Below are 22,227 nucleotides of genomic sequence, written 5' to 3'. Positions count from 1 at the left end.
AGCCACATGCAACCGAACTGCAGGACAGCCGTGTAGAACGACTATCTATAGAATACTACGTGGTGAACGACGGCATAAGCTGCAAATGTTTGCGCATCACTGTCAGAGAGCAGAAGTCGTCCCCAATAGACGCAGGTGCTCTTTGTGGCGATGCGCAGATACGCAGGGCAATCAACGTCAGGCAGCGGCTAATGCGCCTCTTTGTACGTCGCATGTTCACGGTGCAATGGAAGAGATGGACCACGATTTGTTTGCTTGTTACGAGGAGAAGAGAGGCAACTAGGCATGGCAGCAGCGTCGACGCAGGACGGTGCGGCAAAGGGGTTGTTGCTGCACATACAGGCCGTGGCGGCGGCCATGGAAGTGTCAATATGTCATGTTTGATACGCCTCAGACCCGACACAGCAGCCGGCATAGACCCAGGGTTCATTCACAGTGGGCAGCCCCGGACTCGTCGCTGCTCTGGCGTAAACTGTTTTTCTGTTCTAGGGCTCGTCGTAACCCAAGCTTTGGCCCGCTGCTGTCCCAAATCGCTCGAATGCCTACTTGAAGCCCTGAACCCCCCGAGCACGACGGAGGCCGTCTTTCGCACTTTCTCTTCCTCTATTGTTCTCTCTCTTTCCTGTACAATTTTCTAACGCTGCAACTACCTTTCCATCGATACAGCTCTTGCGGCGGCGGCTGCCATCAAACTCTCGTTAGGGATCGAAACTTGGTGTTCCTTGCCGTGCATCAGACGCTCTTTAGACATCTCCCGCGCCGGCTCTCGGCTGCACCTCGACTTTGGTGTTCTCGCAAGCCATTGCAGTAGTCTGCTATCCACGCTTTTTCTGGTGTTGAGTCTACACACGCGCTCAGCCAGCACCAGCGCCCTGAATCTGCCTGCGCGCCTCCGCTGCTCACATCGGGGAATTATCTCGACCTTTTCTGTTGTCGTCTGCACTAGAAGCGCCCCGGTGCTCTTCTGGGGATTGTATCGACCTAGTGTTCGGCGCCATGGCCGACGATGCATCTTCGCCGGGCAGTCTAAGCTCGCCCCCGCACTCGCCTGAGGGCACTCCGACAGCAACTGTCCGCGCAGCTGCAGGTGGTGTTGGTGTTGGAACTAGCACGCCAACCCCTGCAAATGCATCGCCAGCTCCACGCGGCCTTACTGCGAACGGCCAGCCACGCAAGAAGCCTGGTCCGAAACCAAAGGCCAAAGACCCAAGTGCACCAGAGCCAGAAAAGAAGACGAGAAAGCCCCGTAAGTCGGAGCCCAAAGACCCAAATGCCGCGCCTGCGCCACGGAAGAGGAGGACAAAGGCATCGCTCGAGGCACAGGCACAACCAGTCGCACAGGTCGTCGACGAGAAACCGCCTGTGCAGCTATCACCCATACCACAGACTGGGCCCAGTGAATCTGTCCCTACTTTGCAAGCCGAGCAGCCGCCTGCAGTCGCGCAGCCAACCCGTGTGTTGAGCAATCCTGAGCCGACTCTCCACAGTAACCCAAATCTATCCCACATCAGCGTTGCGCCATCCACACCACGGCCATCTAGTTCAGGCCAAAGATATGATCCTATCCGGGGCGACACGTTTGAGTCAAAACCGCAGCCTCCAGCAAGCGCCCCTCCGCCGCCTGTTTCACCCCCGATCAACCACCGTGCGAGTGCCTCACCTTCCATCACAAGTCTCATTGACCCGCCGTCTGCCAGCAACTCCTTCTATTCACATCCTGCCAAGCTTCAGCAACAGGCATCAATCACATCCGCACCCGTGTCACCTGCCGCCTTCTCCACGCGACCAGCGTCGGTCCTTCCTTCTCAAGACTACTCACCTCAACTCCAACAACAGCAACCGCAAACATCTCTTCAGAACCAGCCTCAGCCATATCCCACTGCATCATCAGGCCCAACCCCCATGGACATTGACACCGAGCCCAATAAGCCAGCATCCGTCCCAATGGCAAAAGAAAATTCCACAAACTCCGGTACCCTCTCACAATCCAATGCTCCCACTCCACCCGCCAAAACCGTCCGCCAGAAAGAGGCCCCACCACCGCTGCCTTCCGGTAGCGGCCTCTTGTCAGGAACGCCATTCGGTCCTGTTGCCAACGCCAACGGCACTTCTGAGACCCAAGGCACTAACATCTACCTCACTTTCGACTTGAAGGGACGCGAAAACGTCACCATTAACTTTGCGCAAGAGGTTGAGAGGAAGTACGGCTTCGCTGCTCTGCATCCTCGCATCGCCGCACGAAAAGAGCGCCAGCGTCAGATCACGGCAGCGGGTGCAGCACTCGAGCGGGCTGCAGGTGGGGGCTCAAACGACGATCAGTCTGTCGACTTATCGGAAAACGAAAGCAACGTCGAGATGGGCGGCATGGACGATGAGACATCGGCCAAGGAGAACGGAGGCAAGAAGCGACGCAAGCGCAAGCAAGAGGATTACGACAAGGAGGACGACTTCATCGATGATACTGAGCTGGCTTGGGAACAACAAGCGCTCATGGCGAAAGACGGCTTCTTCGTCTACAGTGGCCCACTCGTTACCGAGGAGAAACCAACTGTGGAGAGGTACGTGACCACCAAAACTTCAGACCAGACTAAGCTAACACTGAGTAGGGCCGATGGCACCGTTCGACGTGGACGAGGACGTGGACGCGGCGGCACCGTACGAGGCGACGCGTCAGGTCGTGGTAGAGGGCGTGGAGGCGGTCCAGGTTCTCGTGGTGGTTCTACTGTCCGCAAGCCCCGCGTTACTAAGGCTGATCGTGCACAAATGGAACAGGAGAAGGCAGCTCGAGAGTCTATGGCTAAAACCCTGACCAACATGTCTACTCACGCCGGCCAGGCTAGCGCCATGTAGCACACCGGCCTTCGCCAAACGGTCAACCCTGAGTATGGTCGGGTGTGTCACTTTGGCTATCATTCGCATCAGGAACCCCAGCATGGGCTTCCACTTCGTGTTCGATTTCCTGTATTGTTTAGTTATCTGTAAGATACCGTTGGCTAGGCAGATGGCTCAGTCGACACCGCAATAGCCACCCAGCCAGCAGGTCATCAAGTCGGAGGGCGTTCGTGTAGGCATTACTTTAGCCGGCGTTATTCTCACGACGGTTCATAGTCGTTCTCAAGACCATAGAACTATTACTCCAAAATCAGGATTACATTCTATTGCTGTTTGTTAGGTTCTCTCTGTGGGATCGTTGTCAAGAGTGATTCGGGCATAAGACATGCGCGGACAGAAATCTAAAGCTCTAACCGCATCTTGGGCGCCGCACTCTCTCAGTGAGGGCTCGCTGCGTTTGTTTGACCTTAAGCGGTGAGTGCGGCTCCTGCCTTCTGTCCAGCTGCTCTTACCTCAAGCACTTCTAGGTCACGCTCGCGTATACCATCTTGCACACCACGCTCACAAAAACTACTACCTCACCATTCGTGGTCCCAGCCAGCTCCGGTATCTCATCTTTATTGCACAACTGTTACTCAGTCTATACACAGAAGGCATTCAGCTCAATACAACAGGTGATCAGTAAAGTATCATGGTCGGCCTGGCAGCTTACTACACTCCTCTACCCGTCGACGTAGCCCTCAGCGAGCACTCACGCAAGTTCTACGATGGAACGTACAAATGGGATTCTGAAGGCTTCACCGATGACGTTGGAGGTAAGTGCGGTGTACGGCCTCACGACTGCTTCCACGACTGACCAATCCAGTTTATCGCGAATTCGACTGCTACGATCCTGCTGCTCGTGCTCCCACGCCCTTGCCACCGCTGTGCTTGAGCGACGACGATCAAGAGGCCGGTGCAGTGGAAGAGAAGATCCCTAATGGCGAACACGAAACCGAGAGCATGGAAGAGGACCCCGAAATCTTCACCTTCGCATCAAATGTCAAGAGCGCGGGTGGCGTTATCACTTTACGACGTGATGAGCTATTTCGTGGTCATGCTGATAGAGAGCATCTCATTGGCAAAATGGAAAGTGCCTTATTCGAAAGCAGGTATGTACCATACTAAAGCTCGTCAAACACCCCATCCACGCAGCTAGGAGCCTACATGAGGGACAAAACTCCATTGTCGCACCTTTTGATACCATCCTAGGGTCCAATTAGTGCCAGCCAGCGCAGATAAGCTAACTTGAACAACAGATCAAAGAAGGTACACTTGACTCTGGAAGAGTGCTGCGGCGTGTGCGGTATATCCGAACATCTCAACCCCGTTGAAAAGTCGCCGAAAAAACTGAAGATCAAATTCGTCACGCCTTTGAAAGCAACCAAACCGGACCCACGCACGTTCTTCTCACCTTCGGAGTTGTCGGACTGTCCTTCAGACATATCAGAGTGGGATGTCGACAAACCCGTAAGTAGACAAGAGGCTTTCTGGGCCGAGGATCTCTATCAGTACATGTTACGAAAACCAGGACTGACATGACCTACAGGTATTGAAGGCGAGAACTTTTGCGAACCTAGTCATCGACGAAAAGCTCCAACAAGGCACCGATGAGGAATCACCACAGAAGCCAACAACCCGCGGCGTCGCACAGAAAGTCAAGAGACAGAAGTCGGCGGCCAGGCCAATCAAAGCGTCGCCTACGATTGAGTCACTACAAACTGGCAGCTATATAAGGGGCACTGGGGAGGCATCAAGGCGTCGGTCCACGAGACTTAGTAGCTCTCAAGGTGGCAAGTAGACATCTGTCTTGACTTGAGGCGTTTTGCGATATTTTCGGTCATGAGGAGGTTTCCGTCTTTCATGATGTCCTCTGAGACGATGTCAGGCCCAGAAGAAAGGGAAAGTGTTCAAGCGCTATCGGGAAGGATCTTAATTGGCGTTGGAAAAGAGCGATATCATACCCCAATGACAACATTCTCATCTATGTCGACCAAACCCGTCACCTTCCCAAAAGGACATCCCCACACCTCTCCGTCTCAGCATGTTCATGATAGAGCGCACACCTCGCCCCCCTCCAAGGCTTACAAGCCTCCCACTTCTTCACCTTCTTCCCACCATTCTCTTCTCCATTCGTCCCCTCCTCTTCCACAACCTCAAATCTCCCAACTTCCCACCGCGCCATCGCAACACCTCCCTGAACACAAGCCGTACAAAACGCCACACAGCAATCGTCGCAAGCCACCGCTCCACACCTAGGCAGTAGTACAACTCCACAGTAGTCACATCCGCGTGTCGTGTGCCAGGACATGGGACACCACATACGCAGTCTATGCCGCTGCATAGCCTGCGCACACGGTCTTTTCAGATGCACAGTCAGATCGCGGAGGAACTCTGCATGCCACAGTCCCGCATGCAATTCCAGCAATCGATCTGTCTTTTTGAAAGCAAAGAGATCTAGCACGAGGGTACGGATAGGCGCTGACTCGCGGATGTCTTCGTACAATATACGTGTATCGGAGGGTGTTAGCACGCTGTTGGTTTCATCGGCAAGGTCGCTTATCGTGTCTATGATGGCGTTTCTTGCGCCTTCAAGTCCTAGTCGGTCGGCTAGAGCGTAGACGTGTAGGAGGGTGTAATATGCTGGTTTTCGGTCTTTGTAGGGGATTGGTACTGCTTGCTCGTAAAGCCAGGTGACGAGGAGTTGGAAGTCGTCGACTGCGACATCGTCGAGTGTTATGCTGTTGTTGCTAGATTCTGCAAAGCGTCCTGTGAGCGCGGCGCGGAAATAGGAAGATTTCGATGTGAGCAGGCTGGTTTGGATCTGGAATGGTGTGAGTTGAGGGCCGACGAGGATTGTGCTGGTAGTGGTGAAGTCGGAAACGTTCGCTCTGGTCAAGTACGAACTTGAGTTGCCTCGTTGTGTAGGCCGACTGCCTCTGAATGTGTATGGCGGTGGGAGGTTTGGAAATGGAATGCGACTGGGGTCGTTACCAACACTGCGTGGGCTGGTATTGCGCGTCATGGCTCGTGAGTCAGTCGTGCAAGACCCTACTCCCTTGCACGATTATCGATCGTGGTCCGTCAAACGCGCAAGCTAGTATCGATCAACACTCTGATTAAAGTTGGAGGAGTGCGGCGGAGATTTGGTATGGACAGTAGTAGCCTCGAGCTTTGAAGAGGGGATACAGTCATCACAGGCAGACCGTCATTCAGAGTCACGAAACGTTGTTTCGAAATGTATCCTTGACTGCACCGGCAGTGACAACGAACAAACTTCTTTGCGGAACTTCGTTGAGTGAACAATCACCTTGTGTGCATGCGCGGATGACGAATGGTGGCTTTGTTGTTGGCCCAGCAAACGCCGCGCCGCAAGCGGGTCTTTGTCTCGAGACGGACCTTTGGAATGCGACAAGACGATCAAACGACACGATAAGCCATCAGACAGAAGAGACAAATCGGACAGTGATGAGTGGAAAAGCGCTATATGCGTTTGTTTGGCATTCGATGATACCTAAGTCGTGGTTCTCGTAGATTAAGGACCGAGATAACCCATATGAGGTTGGTGCCTCGAGTTACCTAGTACTCCGATCGTCTCTTTCGCGTTCTGATGATTGCTTGCAAGATAGTGTTGCATGTGTCAGAGAACGATGTATGAAGAGCAATCTCACCAACTATTTTACACTGCCGCTAACGCTCCCGAGTAGCTCAATTATTGAGATGCGTTATATGTTTATACATGAGAGTCTTTTAGTACTTCGTGAAAGCACCGGCGAAGCGTCGGTTTGCATTGTCTGAGCCGAGTTTCAAACGTTGACGATACTGTTCGATTCGGTTCGAGCTTACGCGACGAAGTTCTTGATGTCTGATAATGTGTTAGCTCCCGATACTGAGACTGCGAAATGTAAGCGCAACTTACTGTTGAGCCACTGAATGTACTCCTTCTGCTCCTTGTGGTCAATGTAGTCGGGGATGAACAGGGCAAGACGGGTGTTGATGCCACGCTCCTCAAGGTACTTCTCAAGGAGGATCTGGAGGTCCTCGTCTAGGTTGTTGAAAGGAGGGCCCTGTTAGAAGTTAGATTTGTTACGATTTACATGCAGCCTTTGCACTTACAGTGTAGAGAGCGCGTCTTGACCAGTCCTTCTCGGCAGTGGCGGGGTCAGCCAGATCGGCGGTAGGGAAGTAGTAGAGGTCCTCGATCAGGAAGTCGCCGTCCTGAGCGGTGGCCTCGATAGCGAGAGCACCCTTGCCGGGACGCTCGATGCGAATGCTAGCGTGAGCGGGGAAGCCCTGCTGTTGGCCATCATCCTCGTAGTCGTCCTCAAGTTCCTCGCGATCAGCGGGAGAAACACGGTCCTCGGGAGCTACGCGAATGTTTCCGTCTTGTGTGGTGCCTTGGTTGATGGCGCCCTTGGTGTTGGCGCCGCCAGACTGCACATCCATGTCGGCATCGTCGTACATGGCATTGTCCTCAGTAAGCTCATCGCTGGGCTGGTTGTTGTTGAGGTCGGCGGTGGTGAAGGTGATTCGGATCTTCTCGTCGTTGTATGTGCGGGTCAGGACGACTTCCTGGTTGCCTGCCTTGTCCTCAATCTAATGGCTGTAAGCATTCGGCCAGTAGCAATGGTGGTGTAGGATCTTACCTCAAAAGGGCTGTTCTCAAGGTACTCCTTGATGTTGGCAGAGAGATCCTCGTCCTCCTTCATGCCCTCCTCCATGGAGATCTCGCTCTGGATCTTCGCGACGAGCTCTTCATTGACTAATCGCGTTAGCCGTGTTCTCTCACTGCAATGCATCCTATACGTACTACCGCTGTCTTGCCTCCGCGCCGCTGACATGTGGAAAGAAGCTGTGAGGCGGGGAATTGGGGCAGCCCATGCTGGCTGGAAAGCTGACGTCTGTCGCAGCGACGACTGCGGGCGGACGGCTTTGGTGGAGAAACGGGCAGCAGACCGCGGGGCGCTGCGGGCGAGGTTGCGTAGGGACATCATGGTGGACTAAACGTGTGACTGGAATGGAACTTCAAGATGGCGATGCGATAGATGGCTCTCGAAAGCGTAACTTTTCGATGGCCCAAGCGCAGGCGGGCTGATGTCAAGCGGGATGCTTGGCGCCGAAATGCGGGCCCGCTGCTCACCTCCGTCCTCGGCCGTCTTCAAGACGATGGAATCAGTATTTTGTGAACCTTGGGAAATCTAGTTCACGTTGGCGCGTCGAGATTCCTCCAACTGTGGTTCCTGTCGCTTTTCAAAGAATCTACATTGGTTTCGAGTGCAAGACCAATACTACGTCACTGCGCCGAATTCCTATTACCGCACGCGACGTAGACACGCCAAAACTTTCCCGCGTAATTGCTGCGCGTACAAACCTACTCCCATCACCACCGGAGGCTGCTCGACTTGGAACGTCATGGCGACCGCAACGACCGAGAAGAAGAAGCCAAGCGCAATGCGCTCAATCCTGGCAGGTGCAACTGCAGGTGCCGTAGAGATTTGTAAAGCATGCGCCCGGGTCGTAATCTGATTCATGACTGACCCTGGACCAGCAATCACATACCCCGCTGAGTGTACGCACCGCATCGTATCCGCTTACATGACCAAGTCGAACCTGACCTCAACATAGTCGCAAAGACACGATCCCAACTCAACCGGAGATTACCTGATGGAAAGAAGCTGCCATGGCCGCCGTTCGGCGCGCAGTGGTACGCTGGATGCACAACCTTGATCATCGGCAACTCTCTGAAGGCGGGCATAAGTACGTCGTGGAAATAATGGGAAGGCGACTGTCTGACGCTTCACGCAGGATTTGTCGCATTCGACATGTACAGGAATATGCTGGCAGACGCTGAAGGCAAAGTCTCCGGCCCAGCGACAGTCATAGCTGGTTTCGGTGCAGGAGCTACAGAGTCGCTATTAGCTGTGACTCCGTTCGAGAGTATCAAAACCCAACTGTAAGCAGCCTTGGTCGCATGCATGTACCTTCACTGACTCATCCGCCTAGTATTGACGACCGCAAGTCGGCAAACCCACGCATGCGAGGCTTCCTGCACGGATCAAGAATAATCGCACAAGAAAAAGGCATTCGCGGCTTCTTCCAAGGTTTCCTCCCAACGACTGCACGTCAAGCAGCCAACTCGGCCGTTCGCTTCTCCAGTTACACATCGCTCAAGCAGCTAGCGCAGTCATACGTCACCCCAGGAGAGAAGCTCGGTGCCTTCAGCACATTCGGACTCGGAGGACTCGCAGGCATAATAACCGTCTACACTACGATGCCCATCGACACAGTCAAGACACGCATGCAGTCAATAGAAGCACGGAGCTCTTACAAGAACAGCTTCGACTGTGTAGCCAAGATCTTCAGAGACGAGGGGCTCTTCACCTTTTGGTCAGGAGCACTTCCAAGGTTAGGTCGGCTGATCCTCAGTGGTGGTATCGTCTTCACCATGTACGAAAAGTCCATGGAGCTCATGGACAAGTTTGATCCCCAGGGACGTTACATATAAATTTCGCGCATATATCTAGAGCCAGTAGCGAGTGCATTCTCCGTTCGCCTGGTGTTCTACATCCATTTGCGACTGTGTTACACCATTGGTCTGGATCTCATTGGCTTGTCTGCATCCCTCGCTTCCCCTCCTCCGGATTGCTCAAGCGCCACCACTTCAGGACATGTAATGCATTCAAATGACAATATAGGTTCTAACACAACATGAGTTGATCTTGCCTGGTGAGAACGAGTCAGAGCATCTTTTCCATATTGGGCTTGTGTCACTTGCATATCGACTGCCATGATCCAATGGAAAGTGGACCAAGGCTGAATCGATAAACATGGGACTTCCGCGTCAGTAGTTATTGGGTTTCGTGGCACCTTGTTTCGTTGAGATATGCAGGAACTTCACCGGTTTCTGAAAAGGCTAGCACCGCTTACACGACGGTATATCTTGTCGAACCACATTACAGAAGGCATGTTCAGGCAATACTAGGTGCAGTCTGCGAATCGGAAAGTACGGCGTGCTGCCTTCTTCATAAGTCTTTCATGGCCCGCACCTACTCGTCTCTTCTTCTTCGGTATCGCCGTGTCCAGAATCATCAAACAATCACTCTCTGTCTGATATAAATGTACAGCATTCCTTGAATATTATAACAATCACATACGGTACCAACGCATCACAATCATGCCTCCAGTTGTATTCATATCAACTCCAGAAGAGCTCTCTCTCATACTAGCAACGTTCGACGACCTGCCAGTATCCCCACCAAGTCTGTACATCGATCTGGAAGGCGCGAAGCTCAGCAGGAATGGTTCGATCGCTCTACTAACACTGTATGTACTACCCAAGGAGACTGTGTATCTCATCGACATCCATACTCTGGGCGCTCGCGCATTCTCAACACCAGCCACTGCAGCAACAGCAAGCGTGACTGCGGCGCTTGATACTACGCCCAGCACAACAAACCCCACTGAAGACGCCGGAAAGTCTTCCACAACTCTGAAGTCTATCTTGGAATCGACAGCAATCCCCAAAGTCTTCTTCGATGTACGCAACGACTCTGACGCCCTCTTCTCCCACTACGCCATCTCCCTCTCCTGCATCCACGACATCCAACTCAGGGAGCTAGCAACCACTACACGCGGTTCCCGTGAACACCTCCTGGGCTTGGGCAAAGCCATCAACTACAATGCCTCACGCCTGAATATAACGCCGATGCAGAGGCAAGTCTGTAGCGCCATTAAAGAGGCTGGTGTCAGGCTCTTCGCTCCCGAGCGAGGTGGCAGATATGCGGTCTTTGAAGAGAGACCGTTGAGCCAAGCAATCAAGGATTACTGTGTGCAAGATGTGGTGCATATGCCTGGACTATGGAAGCTGTATGGTAGTAGAATGGCAGAAGGGGGCTTTTGGTGGACCATGGCTTTGGAGGGTGCAGCAAGTAGGGTGGATGAGAGTCATCAGGCGGGATATCAGCCACATGGGGACCACAAGAGGTACGGGCCCTGGACTGATGATCATATCAAAGAGGCGATGCGGCGCTGGAATGCTGGGCAGCGGAGCAATCTGTGTGGATAAGTGAGAGGTTTGAGACTGAGTGACGGTGGAAGGTTGGGGACTTGGTCAAACGATAGTTTGTAGATGCATCGTACTTGTTTGGCTGTAGATGAATGAGCAAACGAGAGTAAAGATAAGAACTATGTCATGACTTTCTTCTGTTTTCGAGGTGACTTACGATACCATGTCTATGCCCGACATTCACCTCCACTTTGGTCACTGGCCATTGCCAACGCTCACCACTACGATTTCAACTTCTACACCAAGTCAACAGTCGCAACCTCAATCTCCTCTAATCAATCCAACACACCCTTCAACAGACAAGAAAATGTCAACACACGCCGCACAACTGCTCGAGCAGCAATTCTTCTCTACGCTGAAGGCACAAATCATAGGCCTTGCGGTGCCTCTTTACGGCACAAGATCGGAAGACGCGTCAAAAGTCTACGATGTAGTCACCTACAGCATGACCACCAACAATGGCGGCAGTAGCAACGATAGCAGAAGCACCTTCAATACTGCTAGTACCAGCAGCAGCAACGATGGTGAAGAGAAAGCGATGCCAACACATGGAGTGGCATTGATCCTCTACACTGGCCCTCCAAGTTCGCCATTCACATCATGGACACTGATCAGCCATGTGGAGGATCAGCCCGACATCATCACTGGGGCGAATTGTCTGTTGGAGGACTTGAGGAAGGGGATGGGTGGAGTTATTAGTAAGTTCATGTCACTTGTTTCCTTTCTGCTGTTTCGTCCTCGCGTCTCGATTTTGGATTTTTATAGTTGGGGCAAGGAAGATCAAGGCATAGTTGACTGATGGCATGGTCGGGAATAGGTGTCTGCATGCAAACAGGTAATTGGGGGATGAAACATGGGAGGATTCCCAACGTTGCGGGTGTCGGGGAGGAAGGGCAGGAGGTCCACCCTGATGTCGAGTATGAGCATGGGGGTGACGGAGGGGACAATATGGACGTCAGGCGTGGCGCTGAAGGTAGTGGCGGCAGAATGGACGATGCCAGCGAAGATCTGGGGCAGACCGGCTGGAGTCCAAGGTTGTCGAAAATCATCGAAGAGGTGTAGACATTCAACGCGTCAACGCGCTTGAGGGTTGAGTTGGGGAGATTTAGGGACTACAGCATGTTTGGAGGCGTTTTGTACATTAGCACAAGGCAGCGGGATAGTCTTCGTGTACTTTCCATCAAGCGAATAAAACCCGAATCCTGCCATGTAGTCATCATATGCCTTTTCACGTCTTAGTATACACACCTGTGTCTGTACGTAGGTATCAAAGGTAGTTATATTTCCTTATGATCCGTGTATCGTGTCATGAAGTTGTTCATTCACACGCAGGTCACCTCAGTTGGAGCAGAGCGAGAACTGTATTGAGAACACGAAAACGACGCGAATATCACATTGGAACACTACCTAAAGATACGTAAAGATCAAATCGTGTACGATTTCATCTGCCAGTGCCAATCGGACTCATCAGACTGTTACCACTACCACTAGTAGGACTCCGCACCATCATCGGCTTAATACTCTGGACTGGGCTCAATGGGTCTCGTTGGCTCGAACTCTGACTGGAGGTCCCTGAGCTGAGGCTGCCACTACCGTGACTGCGATTGCGGCCATTGATCGGACCTGGAGTGCTGAAGGGGTTACCGAGGACATAAGTGCCTGAAGACGCGGGCTCGTCGAAAGCGTCGGTGAATCCGGATACGTTAGAGAGCATCGACGAGGAACGACCGCGACCTCCACGCATGGAACCAGGAGTGCCGTTCATGTGCGAGTGCATTGACGGGAACGTGAAGCTGGAGAAACCATTGCCGTGAGGAGACATGTTCGTGCCTGGGAGATTGCCTTCTGGTGTGGTGGGAACAGACATGTGCTGGTGTGCTTGCTGGAGGAGGAGCTCTTCGTACTGCTGAACAGTCTGCAAAATTTGGCTGGTTGACATGTTCTGCTCCTCAGTGCGTCTTTCGTAGCCATTGATGTTGCTCCGATACTGATGCTCGACTTCAGCGCGCTGTGCTCGTAACGCTGCGCGTTCTTGCTCCCTTCGTTGCTTGGCGGTGAAACCTTCAGCATTGGCGGTAACGAGACGGTCGTGCTGCTCGTTGAGCCTGGTTTGACGCTGCTGAAGGCGCTCCCTCTTCTGGAAGGCAGTAGAAATGTCGGACTCCACACTTTGCACTTGTCGCTCGATCTCCTCCTTGGTCTTGTCGAATTCACAAGCAACAGCATTCTTGTTGTCACGCTCCTTCTTCCACTCTGCCTTCTTGGCTGCAGCCTCCTTCGCCTCATCTTCGGGAATGCTTCCCAGATTTTCTGCTTGAAGGGCAAACTCGGCGGCAGCATCGTCGGCTTGGCGAATATTCTGCGTGAATTGCAGGACGCGCTGGCGTTGGCGCTCGTCACTACCTCCGGCGTTGGCAAGGCGATTGCCGAGCGTGTCCACCTCTTTCTTGATGTTGGTAATGGCTGTCTTGTGGTCTTTCTTGTTTCGCTTCAACCGATTGCGCTGTTCCTGCAGTTGTTGGTCGGCTGCGGCAATAGAGTTCTTCAATGTGGTTGTTGGCGAAGAAGGTCGTAGGGTCTGATGGGCTGGCGGGGAGGCAATAGAGGCTGAAGCTGTCACGCATTAGCAAGGGAAGGCTACACAACATGTTCTGCTTACCAAGTTCGGTTACCGGGCTCGCCGAGGTAATCAGACTCGCTGAGTAGAAGACTTGGTTGTCGTTGGTCCGAACAAACTCGCAATAATAGTTCGAGAGAGCTGTCAGACCAAATATTTCTCCTACCCAGTAGCCCGTTCCCTCTTGTCCCTGGAATCCGATCGGCTCGCTCTGTCGGATGCGGGTTGAGCTCCAGTCCGCGCCGTTGACGCGGATGTAGAAGGGCTTCGACTTGTCTATCCCAGACCCGACACTGGAATCTTCATCGTCCTGCTCTTGAAGGCCAGCTCCACCAGATAAACTAACACGAAATGAAATGTCGGAAAAGCCGACTTCTGAAATCCAAACACGATCGTCCTCCGATCTCCAAACAGCGTTTCCAATGTGATTTGCGTCTTTTGCGTTAGCCTCGTCGGCATCGTTGGCCGCCCGGCTACTCTCCATCTCTTTTAAAACTGTAACTTTTGTACTGGCAAGTGCAGCCCAGAATGGCTGCTGACTACGAACATGAGTAGCTTGCTTCCTCTTCCTCCTCCCACTACTCGCTTTATCCTTGATTGCGTGTGCTGCGGGCGACGGCCCCGGGGGGCGACCATCGGTGCTCGAGGAGTTGGGCACGTCGGCAGTGGGATCGAGGTTCGTGGAGTTGGAGCGTTGCAGCGTGCCAGACTCTGGATCTGTCTTCTTGCCGGTAGGTAAGGTTGATTGTTCTCGTCGAGAGAGAGAGCGTCGGATGATACGAACGACACCTTGGGCCAAAATATGAATACCCAGGAGGCTACGGGGCCATCCATGGGGGGTCGAGAAGCTTTCCAAATAGGTCGGCGTACTCGGGGGGCTCGTCAAGAATTCAAGGCCTCCCCGGGCGAGCCCCGTCCACAGGATGTGGACGATGTGTTGCCGGAGAGGCCTGAATCTGAAGACGTGGCTCGAAAGAATGATGACGAAGCATATGACAATGCTGTTGGTGGTGCCCTTCTTGCCGGCTGCGGCACCGCCGAGCGCTATGGCTATGACGGCCTGTGCGAGGTCGAGGAAGAAGTTCTGGGCAGGCACCCACAGCAGCAGCCATACGAGCAGGATGACGGTGTCGGCGATGATGGTGGTGAAGAGCGAGGGCGTGCCGCCGGAGCCCTGGAAGATGTCGGTGAAGGAGGGGAAGGCGGAGAGGGCGGAGAGGGGCGTGCCGGCCTGGGGCGGGACAAAAGTAAGCGTTGCGAACAGGAACTGGACGACGGTGAGGACGGTGGGGGGCAGCTGGAGCAGGATGATGAGGATGGCGAGGACGTCCCGCAGCGGACAGGACGTGAGAATGGTGGCGGGCACGGCGAGCATGCTGGCCATGGAGATAGACGCCGACTTGGAGGCATTGGTGTCGGCGCGGCGGAGAGTCGAGGGCATGGGATCAAAGGGCCCGCCGGCGCTGCCATTGTCGTACGAGCGGCAGGCCTCGGGGGTGTTGTCGAGCGAGGCATCCGAGCCAGCGCGCGTGCGGTGCCCTGATCCCGCCGACGCAGCAGCGGCCATGGTGTTGGCGTGGGCGCTCGACCCCGGAGCTGGATCGTGGGCGCTGGCGTGCTGCGTCATCTCGGTCGTGTCTACATGGCTGGGCAGCGGCGGCGAGGGCTCGCTGGGCTTCCCGTTGGCGTGGCCATTGAGCTGCGGGATGCTCTTCTGCTTTGTGATTTTCTTGCCGGGGGCCGCAAGGCCATTCTCGTGTCGCTTGTCGTGCGCCGCGTTCCTCTTCGACTTCGCTACCATAGACGGCGGTGCGGGTGCGAGCGGGCAAACCTCTCCCTGGCGCGACTCGACTGCTGCACAGGACGAGCCAGGACTGGAAGATGTTGAGCCGCTGCTCGGTGGGGGAGTCTGGGGGGGTGTCGTGTGCTGGGCAAGACGTGTAGGGAGCGAGGAAGGTGCCCTGCGCCTGCTCAGTCGTGCCTTCCGCCGGATGGGCTCGTGCCAAGACTTGCAAGTGCTAAACGTCAAATGCAAAGTCAACCAAGAAAACCCGACCGCCCAAGCCTCTGCGCGAGTGGGCCACGCTGTGACCAGAGCACTGACAAGCCACGATGCACCTGACGGCTGATTTGCCTGTCGACTCCGAGGTTCCACGTCTCCAGCGCTGCCGACCCGTGGTTCACCACGACCGCCCTGCACATGCAACCACGACGCCCTCGACACGCTGCCTATCCGCGGCAAAATTCCATGTGTCCGGCTTGTACCGCCATCATCACAACCACGCGGGCAGCATATCTTGATGCTGCTGCCACGCAGATCAGCCGAGCTGTGTCCGATTCCAGTTCATGATGCCGATCTTGACCACGACAACAAGGCCGTCATTTCACTCTACCGGGGAAGCCAAGTATCGCCCGTCCCTCTCCGGCAGTGACCAGGTGTCTGATTTGGGTTGTTCAACTTGTAATTCGATGGGTGTGTTCAGTGTGGTAGCGGAGGCAGCTGTACCATGAGTGCGAATCCCGTGATGCCACGGTTGCCTGTTTCTGGGTAGCATAAATTTTCGCGCGGGTGGCGCTCAAATTCCTTTACAACACCCCAAACATTATCTTCGTCATAATCCGGCAGTGATCTTGCCTGTCTGGCACCTCATCTTGCCCTCCTCTACATAGTCCCCCCGTCTGCTGCCTCTGCCATATCGCACAGCTGCATCGCCAGACAAACACGTCTTCCAAGGCAGCCAATTAGCCTGCGCCGGCTTCTTTAGCTTACCTGCTCATTTGCGTGCACCAGGACCCCCCTGAGCCATAGCAAGCTCCAGGGCGAATGAACCCGCGCTTTGTCTGTTCACCGCATGCCTGAAGTCTCTGCAGCGGGCAAACCCCGCCGACGCTATTACTCACGCCGCCGTCACCCATTGTCTGCTTCCTAGGTACGCGGATAGAGCGTGCCTGCCCCTTCGATGCATGAATCTTTACAGCGGCTGCACAGCAATGCTCATGCGACGTGTTACGCCACACCTTACTGAACATTGCTCTACCGGGTCAAGCGGTGCACTGTCAGCATCCCAAATTGTTCGGAGCATTTTTATCTATCTGTGTTCCCTCGAGGCGAGCATAGCGCGCAAGCCTTCCGCCTGCACATCCATGACCCTCTTCCGCCCTCTGCAGTGTGCCGGCGTGAAGCTTAACCCAACCACGCCAATAGCAGCCCGTTCGACTTGCAAATAAGGCAAGCCGGAACATCACGCGCGCAACGGGCGTGCAGATCGCTGCAATAGGCATCAGAACATCCCACTTCATGTACATCATTGTGATGAGAATCACGCCATGCAGTGGGTTCATGCGGCAGTTTGCCATTTTCCCATCGCTTGCATCTATACAACTGGTTTGACTGCCATGCGCCGACCTCGGACACGCGATCAACCCCGCGTGTTGTCTGTCCATGCCGCTGCAGGGGTATATGATGACGGATATGACGATACCTATGTAACACCGCTAGTAAATCCTACTCTACCGCCGCTACAGACGTGACTATTTGCTAGTCTTGTTCAAAGACGTCGCACTAGCGAAGCTTTCACGGAGCAGGAGGAACGAGAAATCAAGGCACCGTTTACGAATGCGAACCGCAGATATCCAGGGTCTAATGAGGCGTTTTCTCGCAAGTATCACCATGTTCTACTGAGCCGCGCTACCAAAGTCTTCTTTAGCATCCGGTCTATCCCAGCTACCCTTTTCTAGTTCCCTAACTCGATCCAATAGCACTCTGACCCTGTTGCTGTTCTTCTCCTTCGCTTCCTCTTGCAGGTTGAATGTCTCTTGGAACTTCTGGATCATAAAAGAAGGCAATGGAGACTTCTTCGCTGTTCGATAGTCGTACACGACAATGTCTTCGGTGCATCGCGCTGCTGGTCGACGCTGGGCCTCTGAGAGGATTAGTACGTCCAAGATGAAGTGATCGGTGTCTTGTGTCGGTTTGTCTCGAAGCTTGTGCAGTACGGTCACCCTGATAATGTATGTGTTAAAAGATTGAGCCCTGCATCTTGTAGTTTGCGTTCGTGGTCGCACCTATCAGGCCATTTCATGGGCTAGTTCTCCGTCAGTGACGTTTCAAAAGTTCGGCCAGCCTCCAGCTGGACCGGTAGCGCGCGCAACTTACAAACTTGTAGTCTGTTTTGATGCTTCGCAGTATCAGGCCAACGCTCTTCGGTGTCATGAGCTCCATCCACTCGGCTTTGTGTTGTGGGTCGCTCGCCGCAAAGTTCAGCGTCCAGTTAACTCTCGCCGACTCAGCATACCGATTATACATGACGTTGTTGACATGACCTATCAGGGATTAGAATTAGATATCCAAGGCCCAGGTAGGGAAATAAGTACCCTACACATCCGTCAGCAGTTATCAGTATACACGTATTGGGGTCATCCTACCATGCTGTCCTGCACACGATCGCTCACATCAGCAATTGTACACAAGTTCGTCAGACAGGATCCTAACCATTTCACCCCATACCACCTCTTGCCGGTAGAGACCTCGCCATTGCTTGCCTGTAAGAAAGCCTTCGCTACCAGCTACAAGTTCTCGCCCTGTAAGACACATGAGAAGTCGATTCTGCATCACGACATGAACCACTTTTGTCATAACTCACAGTCTACTGCAGTCTCCTGTAATATCAAACCAGCTTCCTCAATCTGTGCAGGGTTCATTCCAAAACTGATACACTTGCCGATGCGTGTTCGAACGCCCGAGAGCCATCTTGGGCTGAGCGCTGCAGTTGCAGGTGCTGTCAGATGTGAGTCAGCTATTGGTATTCCGTGATGCTCCAGCTCTTCCTCTTCACAGGTGTAACAGTAGACGTTATAACAATTGTACAGTGACTGACTTGAAATACCTCACAAGTTACAACATGCCCAACAGTCGATCACATAGATCCGTGCTGCGCACACTAATAGCCTCAAAGAATCGAGACTCAATTTACGTACCGTTTGAAGTAGACTGATACCGCGTGCGAGAAACTCCCTGCACAACCGGAAGAGTTGGCCATGCAGGTCTAGACCGAAAAAGCGCTGAGCGCACCAAGGGTCGCATGGAATTCATTATCGTGAAATACGGAGTCCAATGGGAAGACAGCGCGGTGGTGTTCACGAACGATCGCAGCAAGAGCTAGGGCGTTCCTTCCGAGGATACGGAAGACAAGCCGAGGATCCGCTCCCTCCACATCCAATTCCATCCATAAGTCCGCCAGCCGCTACGTCAGGACGCGGGCCCGAGCGTTTGCTACAACTACTCCGCACCCTGCTCGTACACACGCGATTGACGTTTGACAGCTTTCTAGCATCGACTTCTTCGGATCTATACATCGTTTGCTTCCTAATTGAAAATGACACCCCCAAATCCTGCGCTTCGCCACCAGGTCATCCGGATCTACAAGGGTGCGTAGCATGGTCTTTTCCCTCGGCTCATAGCAAACTCCATGGGCTAACGAAATGAATAGATTTGCTTTTCATGGGCCGGGAATATCCCCAGGGCTACGATTACTTTAGGACACGCCTGCATAAGGCATTTGCGAGCCAAAAGAATCTGACGGACGAGGCCAAGATTAAGCAGGGCATCGAGAGGGCGGAGTACGTGAAGAAAGGCAAGTCACGCCATACCAGGCATCAAATGTATCATGCTAACATCTTATAGAGATCGAAGCACTGTCCGTTTGCAGCAGCTGAAAAAGCAAAATCGAAAGCATTCCTAACTACATCCAGATACTATCTAAAGCGCTATCGCACCTTGCGCCAGCGCTACGACAAACTCGCCTAGCTGGTATAATACGATAACTGACATTTCGCCGACCATGGCCTTGCGTAGACCGGGATATCACAAATAACAAGGTACGCCACTTGAACTTTACGCCTTCTTGGCCCACCATATGCCGAGCTCGAGACACTCACCGCTCGAGGCACCTTTCTGCTCAAGCAGGTCGTTGATCATGGAGTTCCAATAACGCTGCCATTCCTCTTGGTTCTTTCCGCTGACTTCTTTGAGTAGAGGCTCGAGACTTTCAATCAGCTGTATGACGACGAGCAATGCCGTGTGTCTTAGCGCTGCCTGCTCCTTAGTCAGAATGGAGCTCTCCAGGGTTGCGCTTCCCTTCTTGAGTTTCCCCGCCTCGCTTCCACGTCGCTTTATCGTCTCGCCCGCAGCTTCGCGCTCCCACCGTGGTTCACCGAGAAGAATCGCTACCCGCCGGTTTTCCACCTCGCATAGAGTGTCCGGCTCTTGAAGCAGGATTTGCGATATACGAGAGCAAGGAGTTGCCGTGAGCTTGCGTCGGTCCAGCGCTTCTTGGATCCACGAGTTGGAGTCTTGGAGATATTTATTCTGCACATCGGTAAAGGGTGTGGTGTGCGAAATGAGGAACGTTCCGGTTGACACAGCGCAAGCGTACTCTTGAGGATTCTTGCCTGGTGGTGGTGGAGGATGCGGCAGGATCGATCGGATAATGTGGTCTGTGTCCCATATTTCCAACGTGCCCCCAGACTTTAGGATCCGAGTGCATTCATCGAGTGTCCTCTGCGAGGGCTGCCCATCAGGTATCACCATACTCAGGTCCTTCATCACGACGACGTCGAACTCCTCATCATCGAACGGCAGCGGCAACTTGCGCAGATCATGCTGCACGAACTTCCAGTCGATGCCCTGGCGCTGCAAATCTCCAGCCAGATTGACAATGTCTAGACCGGTAAAGGAAACGTCGTCGTAGCCCTGTTCTGGTAACGGTCAGCCCTGAACCGTACAGAAAGTGCGGGGTATACCTACCACTCAGCCATTCATGGCACACAGCCGACCAGTATCCGGAGCCACACGCAACCTCCAGCACTTTCTTCGGTGGGTATGAGGGGGTGGAGCCCATGGCTTTGCCGAAGACAGCTGTCGCAAGGAGGGTATGTAGGTTCTGGCGGTGGAGCTCGGGCAGGTCGCACGGGAGGGGGTAGCTCTGGGCGCTTCGAATGTATCGGCGGCCATGGCGCAGAATGAAGGGTTCGGTAGAGGGGACGCCCGTATCGTCTCTGGTACTCTGGGTGGAGCTGCTGGACATGGAGCCGCGCGTTATGTCCATGTTGTGGCCTGAGAGGGTGCGCGCGCCTGTTGAGGCAGAAGTCGAAGACGCAGAGATGGTTCTACCGAGAGCGTCCGTAGTGGTCAGATCCCATTGCTTTGCTTCGACGGTCTTGGGGCGTATGGGAGGGCTGGCGGTGGCGTTGGCGCCGTAGTAGCGGTACTGAGGAGGGGATTAGCCAGAGAGGTTCACACGTAGAGCAAGCACAGTGTTCTTGCCAACTGCCAATCGCCCATGGAGACGACCTGGAAACGTGCTCGAGGTTGTCCAGTCTACTCCTACCCTAGCCCCACTGTTTTAGCGGGAACGCGATATTGGGCCGGTCTTTAGTCGTCTGATAAGCACGTGTAGGCGAGTCAGCAATTAATGAGCGGGACGGCGGAGCGGATGCGACAAGGAAGCAGAGCTCGACTGGAGAGAGATCAGATCAGAGGATGGTGCCAGCACGCCTTGTATGTGAATGCAAGTTTCGGCACAGCTCCGGGTGTGGGAGGCAGCTCAGGTGAGGAGCTGCGAGGCCAGCCGAGGACACATCTCCAATCAACGGCTGCGGCTGTGTGAATCCCCAGGTTCTCTATGGCGATACATCGCTGGGCAGTGCGAGCGCCGCGAACGAGCAGCTTCTGGCGATGTGGCGCCCGTCTGCAGGAGCGCGGCATGAGCCGAAGACGTGCTGCAGGTGATATTCCAGCGTGGGGAAAGCCCGAGTCTAGCAGCGACAAGCTCACGAGGATATGCAGTGCACGGCGGAAACGAGGATCAAGGGCGAGGGTACTGCGTAATCTGTAGCCTTTCCATGGATGAAACACATACGTGAACAAGAGCACAAGCAGAGGAGGGATAAATGCACGTCGAATGCCCGCGGAGAGGGTGTGTACCTAGGTACCATGGCCAATCCTATACACTTGTTGGATAGTTGCCATGCACGTCAAAAGGAAGAACACAAGGACTACTCTGATGAACACCCAGCCAACGCGGGCACAGGCCCCGTCGCGAGAGAACAGATGGGCAGTTTCATGGCGTTCAGCTTGGATCGACGCTTCCATGTCACGTGGCCCGCTAAGCGGCGGACCCCAATGCATCGGGCAAGGTTCGACTGGGCTTCACGTATCATCGCATCACTACGCTCTCTATTCTTCACAGCGCTGCAGTTGGACCCGCTTACTGTCTGTCTGGCACGATTGAGCCCGATTGCCCTCCTGCGCGCCCTTTGACATCCTCAGCTGCCGTACGTGCGCCGCTTCCACACGCTTCTGCTGCCCGCTCGAGCTCCCCGTCCAACCTCTTCGATTCCCCGCCGCACCAACTGACTGCTCCATACCAGTAGCCCGCCAGGATATCAATACGAGCCCGCGCCCCAGCCCTCTATCTCCAGCACGTCTCGACGCCCGCAACCCCTCCGCCCTCGCTCGCTACCGAGTCCCCGCTCCAACACCACCTTCACTCGCGAACCGCCGGGATATCAATACATGGTATACTGGTGCCGCGTTTGCTGAACGCGTGCTCATGTCGAGGAGTCGCACGGGCGCCCATGTTAAAACGAAGAAGATCGCGTGCCCGAACCCTTC

The 22,227-nt window shown here is 54.1% G+C and overlaps 10 protein-coding genes across 10 annotated transcripts; 5 read left to right on the top strand and 5 right to left on the bottom strand.

Moving 5' to 3' along the window:
* Nucleotides 1–996: 996 nt before the first annotated feature.
* J4E84_000934 (uncharacterized protein) lies at nucleotides 997–2,850 on the top strand (the record flags this gene model as incomplete). Its single annotated transcript, XM_049383569.1, has 2 exons — nucleotides 997–2,558; nucleotides 2,607–2,850. 2 exons carry the CDS (start codon nucleotides 997–999, stop codon nucleotides 2,848–2,850), a joined length of 1,806 nt encoding a protein of 601 aa, XP_049249087.1.
* Nucleotides 2,851–3,523: 673 nt separating this feature from the next.
* On the top strand, nucleotides 3,524–4,672 carry J4E84_000933 (uncharacterized protein; the record flags this gene model as incomplete). The annotated part of the gene is made up of 4 exons (XM_049383568.1): nucleotides 3,524–3,647; nucleotides 3,698–3,983; nucleotides 4,131–4,341; nucleotides 4,421–4,672. The coding sequence occupies 4 exons, from the start codon at nucleotides 3,524–3,526 to the stop codon at nucleotides 4,670–4,672; spliced, it is 873 nt and encodes a 290-aa protein (XP_049249086.1).
* A 529-nt stretch (nucleotides 4,673–5,201) lies between these two features.
* Nucleotides 5,202–5,896, bottom strand: J4E84_000932 (uncharacterized protein; the record flags this gene model as incomplete). Its single annotated transcript, XM_049383567.1, is given in 2 exon segments — nucleotides 5,202–5,231; nucleotides 5,246–5,896. 2 exon segments carry the CDS (start codon nucleotides 5,894–5,896, stop codon nucleotides 5,202–5,204), a joined length of 681 nt encoding a protein of 226 aa, XP_049249085.1.
* Nucleotides 5,897–6,713: 817 nt separating this feature from the next.
* Nucleotides 6,714–7,865, bottom strand: J4E84_000931 (uncharacterized protein; the record flags this gene model as incomplete). The annotated part of the gene is made up of 5 exons (XM_049383566.1): nucleotides 6,714–6,736; nucleotides 6,791–6,938; nucleotides 6,988–7,467; nucleotides 7,518–7,633; nucleotides 7,682–7,865. The coding sequence occupies 5 exons, from the start codon at nucleotides 7,863–7,865 to the stop codon at nucleotides 6,714–6,716; spliced, it is 951 nt and encodes a 316-aa protein (XP_049249084.1).
* A 418-nt stretch (nucleotides 7,866–8,283) lies between these two features.
* J4E84_000930 (uncharacterized protein) lies at nucleotides 8,284–9,376 on the top strand (the record flags this gene model as incomplete). The annotated part of the gene is made up of 5 exons (XM_049383565.1): nucleotides 8,284–8,368; nucleotides 8,420–8,440; nucleotides 8,497–8,628; nucleotides 8,677–8,824; nucleotides 8,875–9,376. 5 exons carry the CDS (start codon nucleotides 8,284–8,286, stop codon nucleotides 9,374–9,376), a joined length of 888 nt encoding a protein of 295 aa, XP_049249083.1.
* Nucleotides 9,377–10,045: 669 nt separating this feature from the next.
* J4E84_000929 (uncharacterized protein) lies at nucleotides 10,046–10,936 on the top strand (the record flags this gene model as incomplete). The annotated part of the gene is made up of 1 exon (XM_049383564.1): nucleotides 10,046–10,936. The coding sequence occupies one exon, from the start codon at nucleotides 10,046–10,048 to the stop codon at nucleotides 10,934–10,936; it is 891 nt and encodes a 296-aa protein (XP_049249082.1).
* A 307-nt stretch (nucleotides 10,937–11,243) lies between these two features.
* On the top strand, nucleotides 11,244–11,998 carry J4E84_000928 (uncharacterized protein; the record flags this gene model as incomplete). Its single annotated transcript, XM_049383563.1, has 2 exons — nucleotides 11,244–11,634; nucleotides 11,772–11,998. 2 exons carry the CDS (start codon nucleotides 11,244–11,246, stop codon nucleotides 11,996–11,998), a joined length of 618 nt encoding a protein of 205 aa, XP_049249081.1.
* A 379-nt stretch (nucleotides 11,999–12,377) lies between these two features.
* On the bottom strand, nucleotides 12,378–15,354 carry J4E84_000927 (uncharacterized protein; the record flags this gene model as incomplete). The annotated part of the gene is made up of 2 exons (XM_049383562.1): nucleotides 12,378–13,549; nucleotides 13,596–15,354. The coding sequence occupies 2 exons, from the start codon at nucleotides 15,352–15,354 to the stop codon at nucleotides 12,378–12,380; spliced, it is 2,931 nt and encodes a 976-aa protein (XP_049249080.1).
* A 1,874-nt stretch (nucleotides 15,355–17,228) lies between these two features.
* On the bottom strand, nucleotides 17,229–17,859 carry J4E84_000926 (uncharacterized protein; the record flags this gene model as incomplete). The annotated part of the gene is made up of 3 exons (XM_049383561.1): nucleotides 17,229–17,556; nucleotides 17,619–17,638; nucleotides 17,710–17,859. The coding sequence occupies 3 exons, from the start codon at nucleotides 17,857–17,859 to the stop codon at nucleotides 17,229–17,231; spliced, it is 498 nt and encodes a 165-aa protein (XP_049249079.1).
* Nucleotides 17,860–19,446: 1,587 nt separating this feature from the next.
* J4E84_000925 (uncharacterized protein) lies at nucleotides 19,447–20,659 on the bottom strand (the record flags this gene model as incomplete). The annotated part of the gene is made up of 2 exons (XM_049383560.1): nucleotides 19,447–20,309; nucleotides 20,359–20,659. The coding sequence occupies 2 exons, from the start codon at nucleotides 20,657–20,659 to the stop codon at nucleotides 19,447–19,449; spliced, it is 1,164 nt and encodes a 387-aa protein (XP_049249078.1).
* Nucleotides 20,660–22,227: the final 1,568 nt, after the last annotated feature.

Source organism: Alternaria hordeiaustralica (genome assembly GCF_023758085.1).
Source record: "Alternaria hordeiaustralica strain BMP 2776 chromosome Unknown scaffold_1, whole genome shotgun sequence".
Taxonomy (NCBI): domain Eukaryota; kingdom Fungi; phylum Ascomycota; class Dothideomycetes; order Pleosporales; family Pleosporaceae; genus Alternaria; species Alternaria hordeiaustralica.
This window is presented reverse-complemented; position numbering and strand designations above follow the sequence as displayed.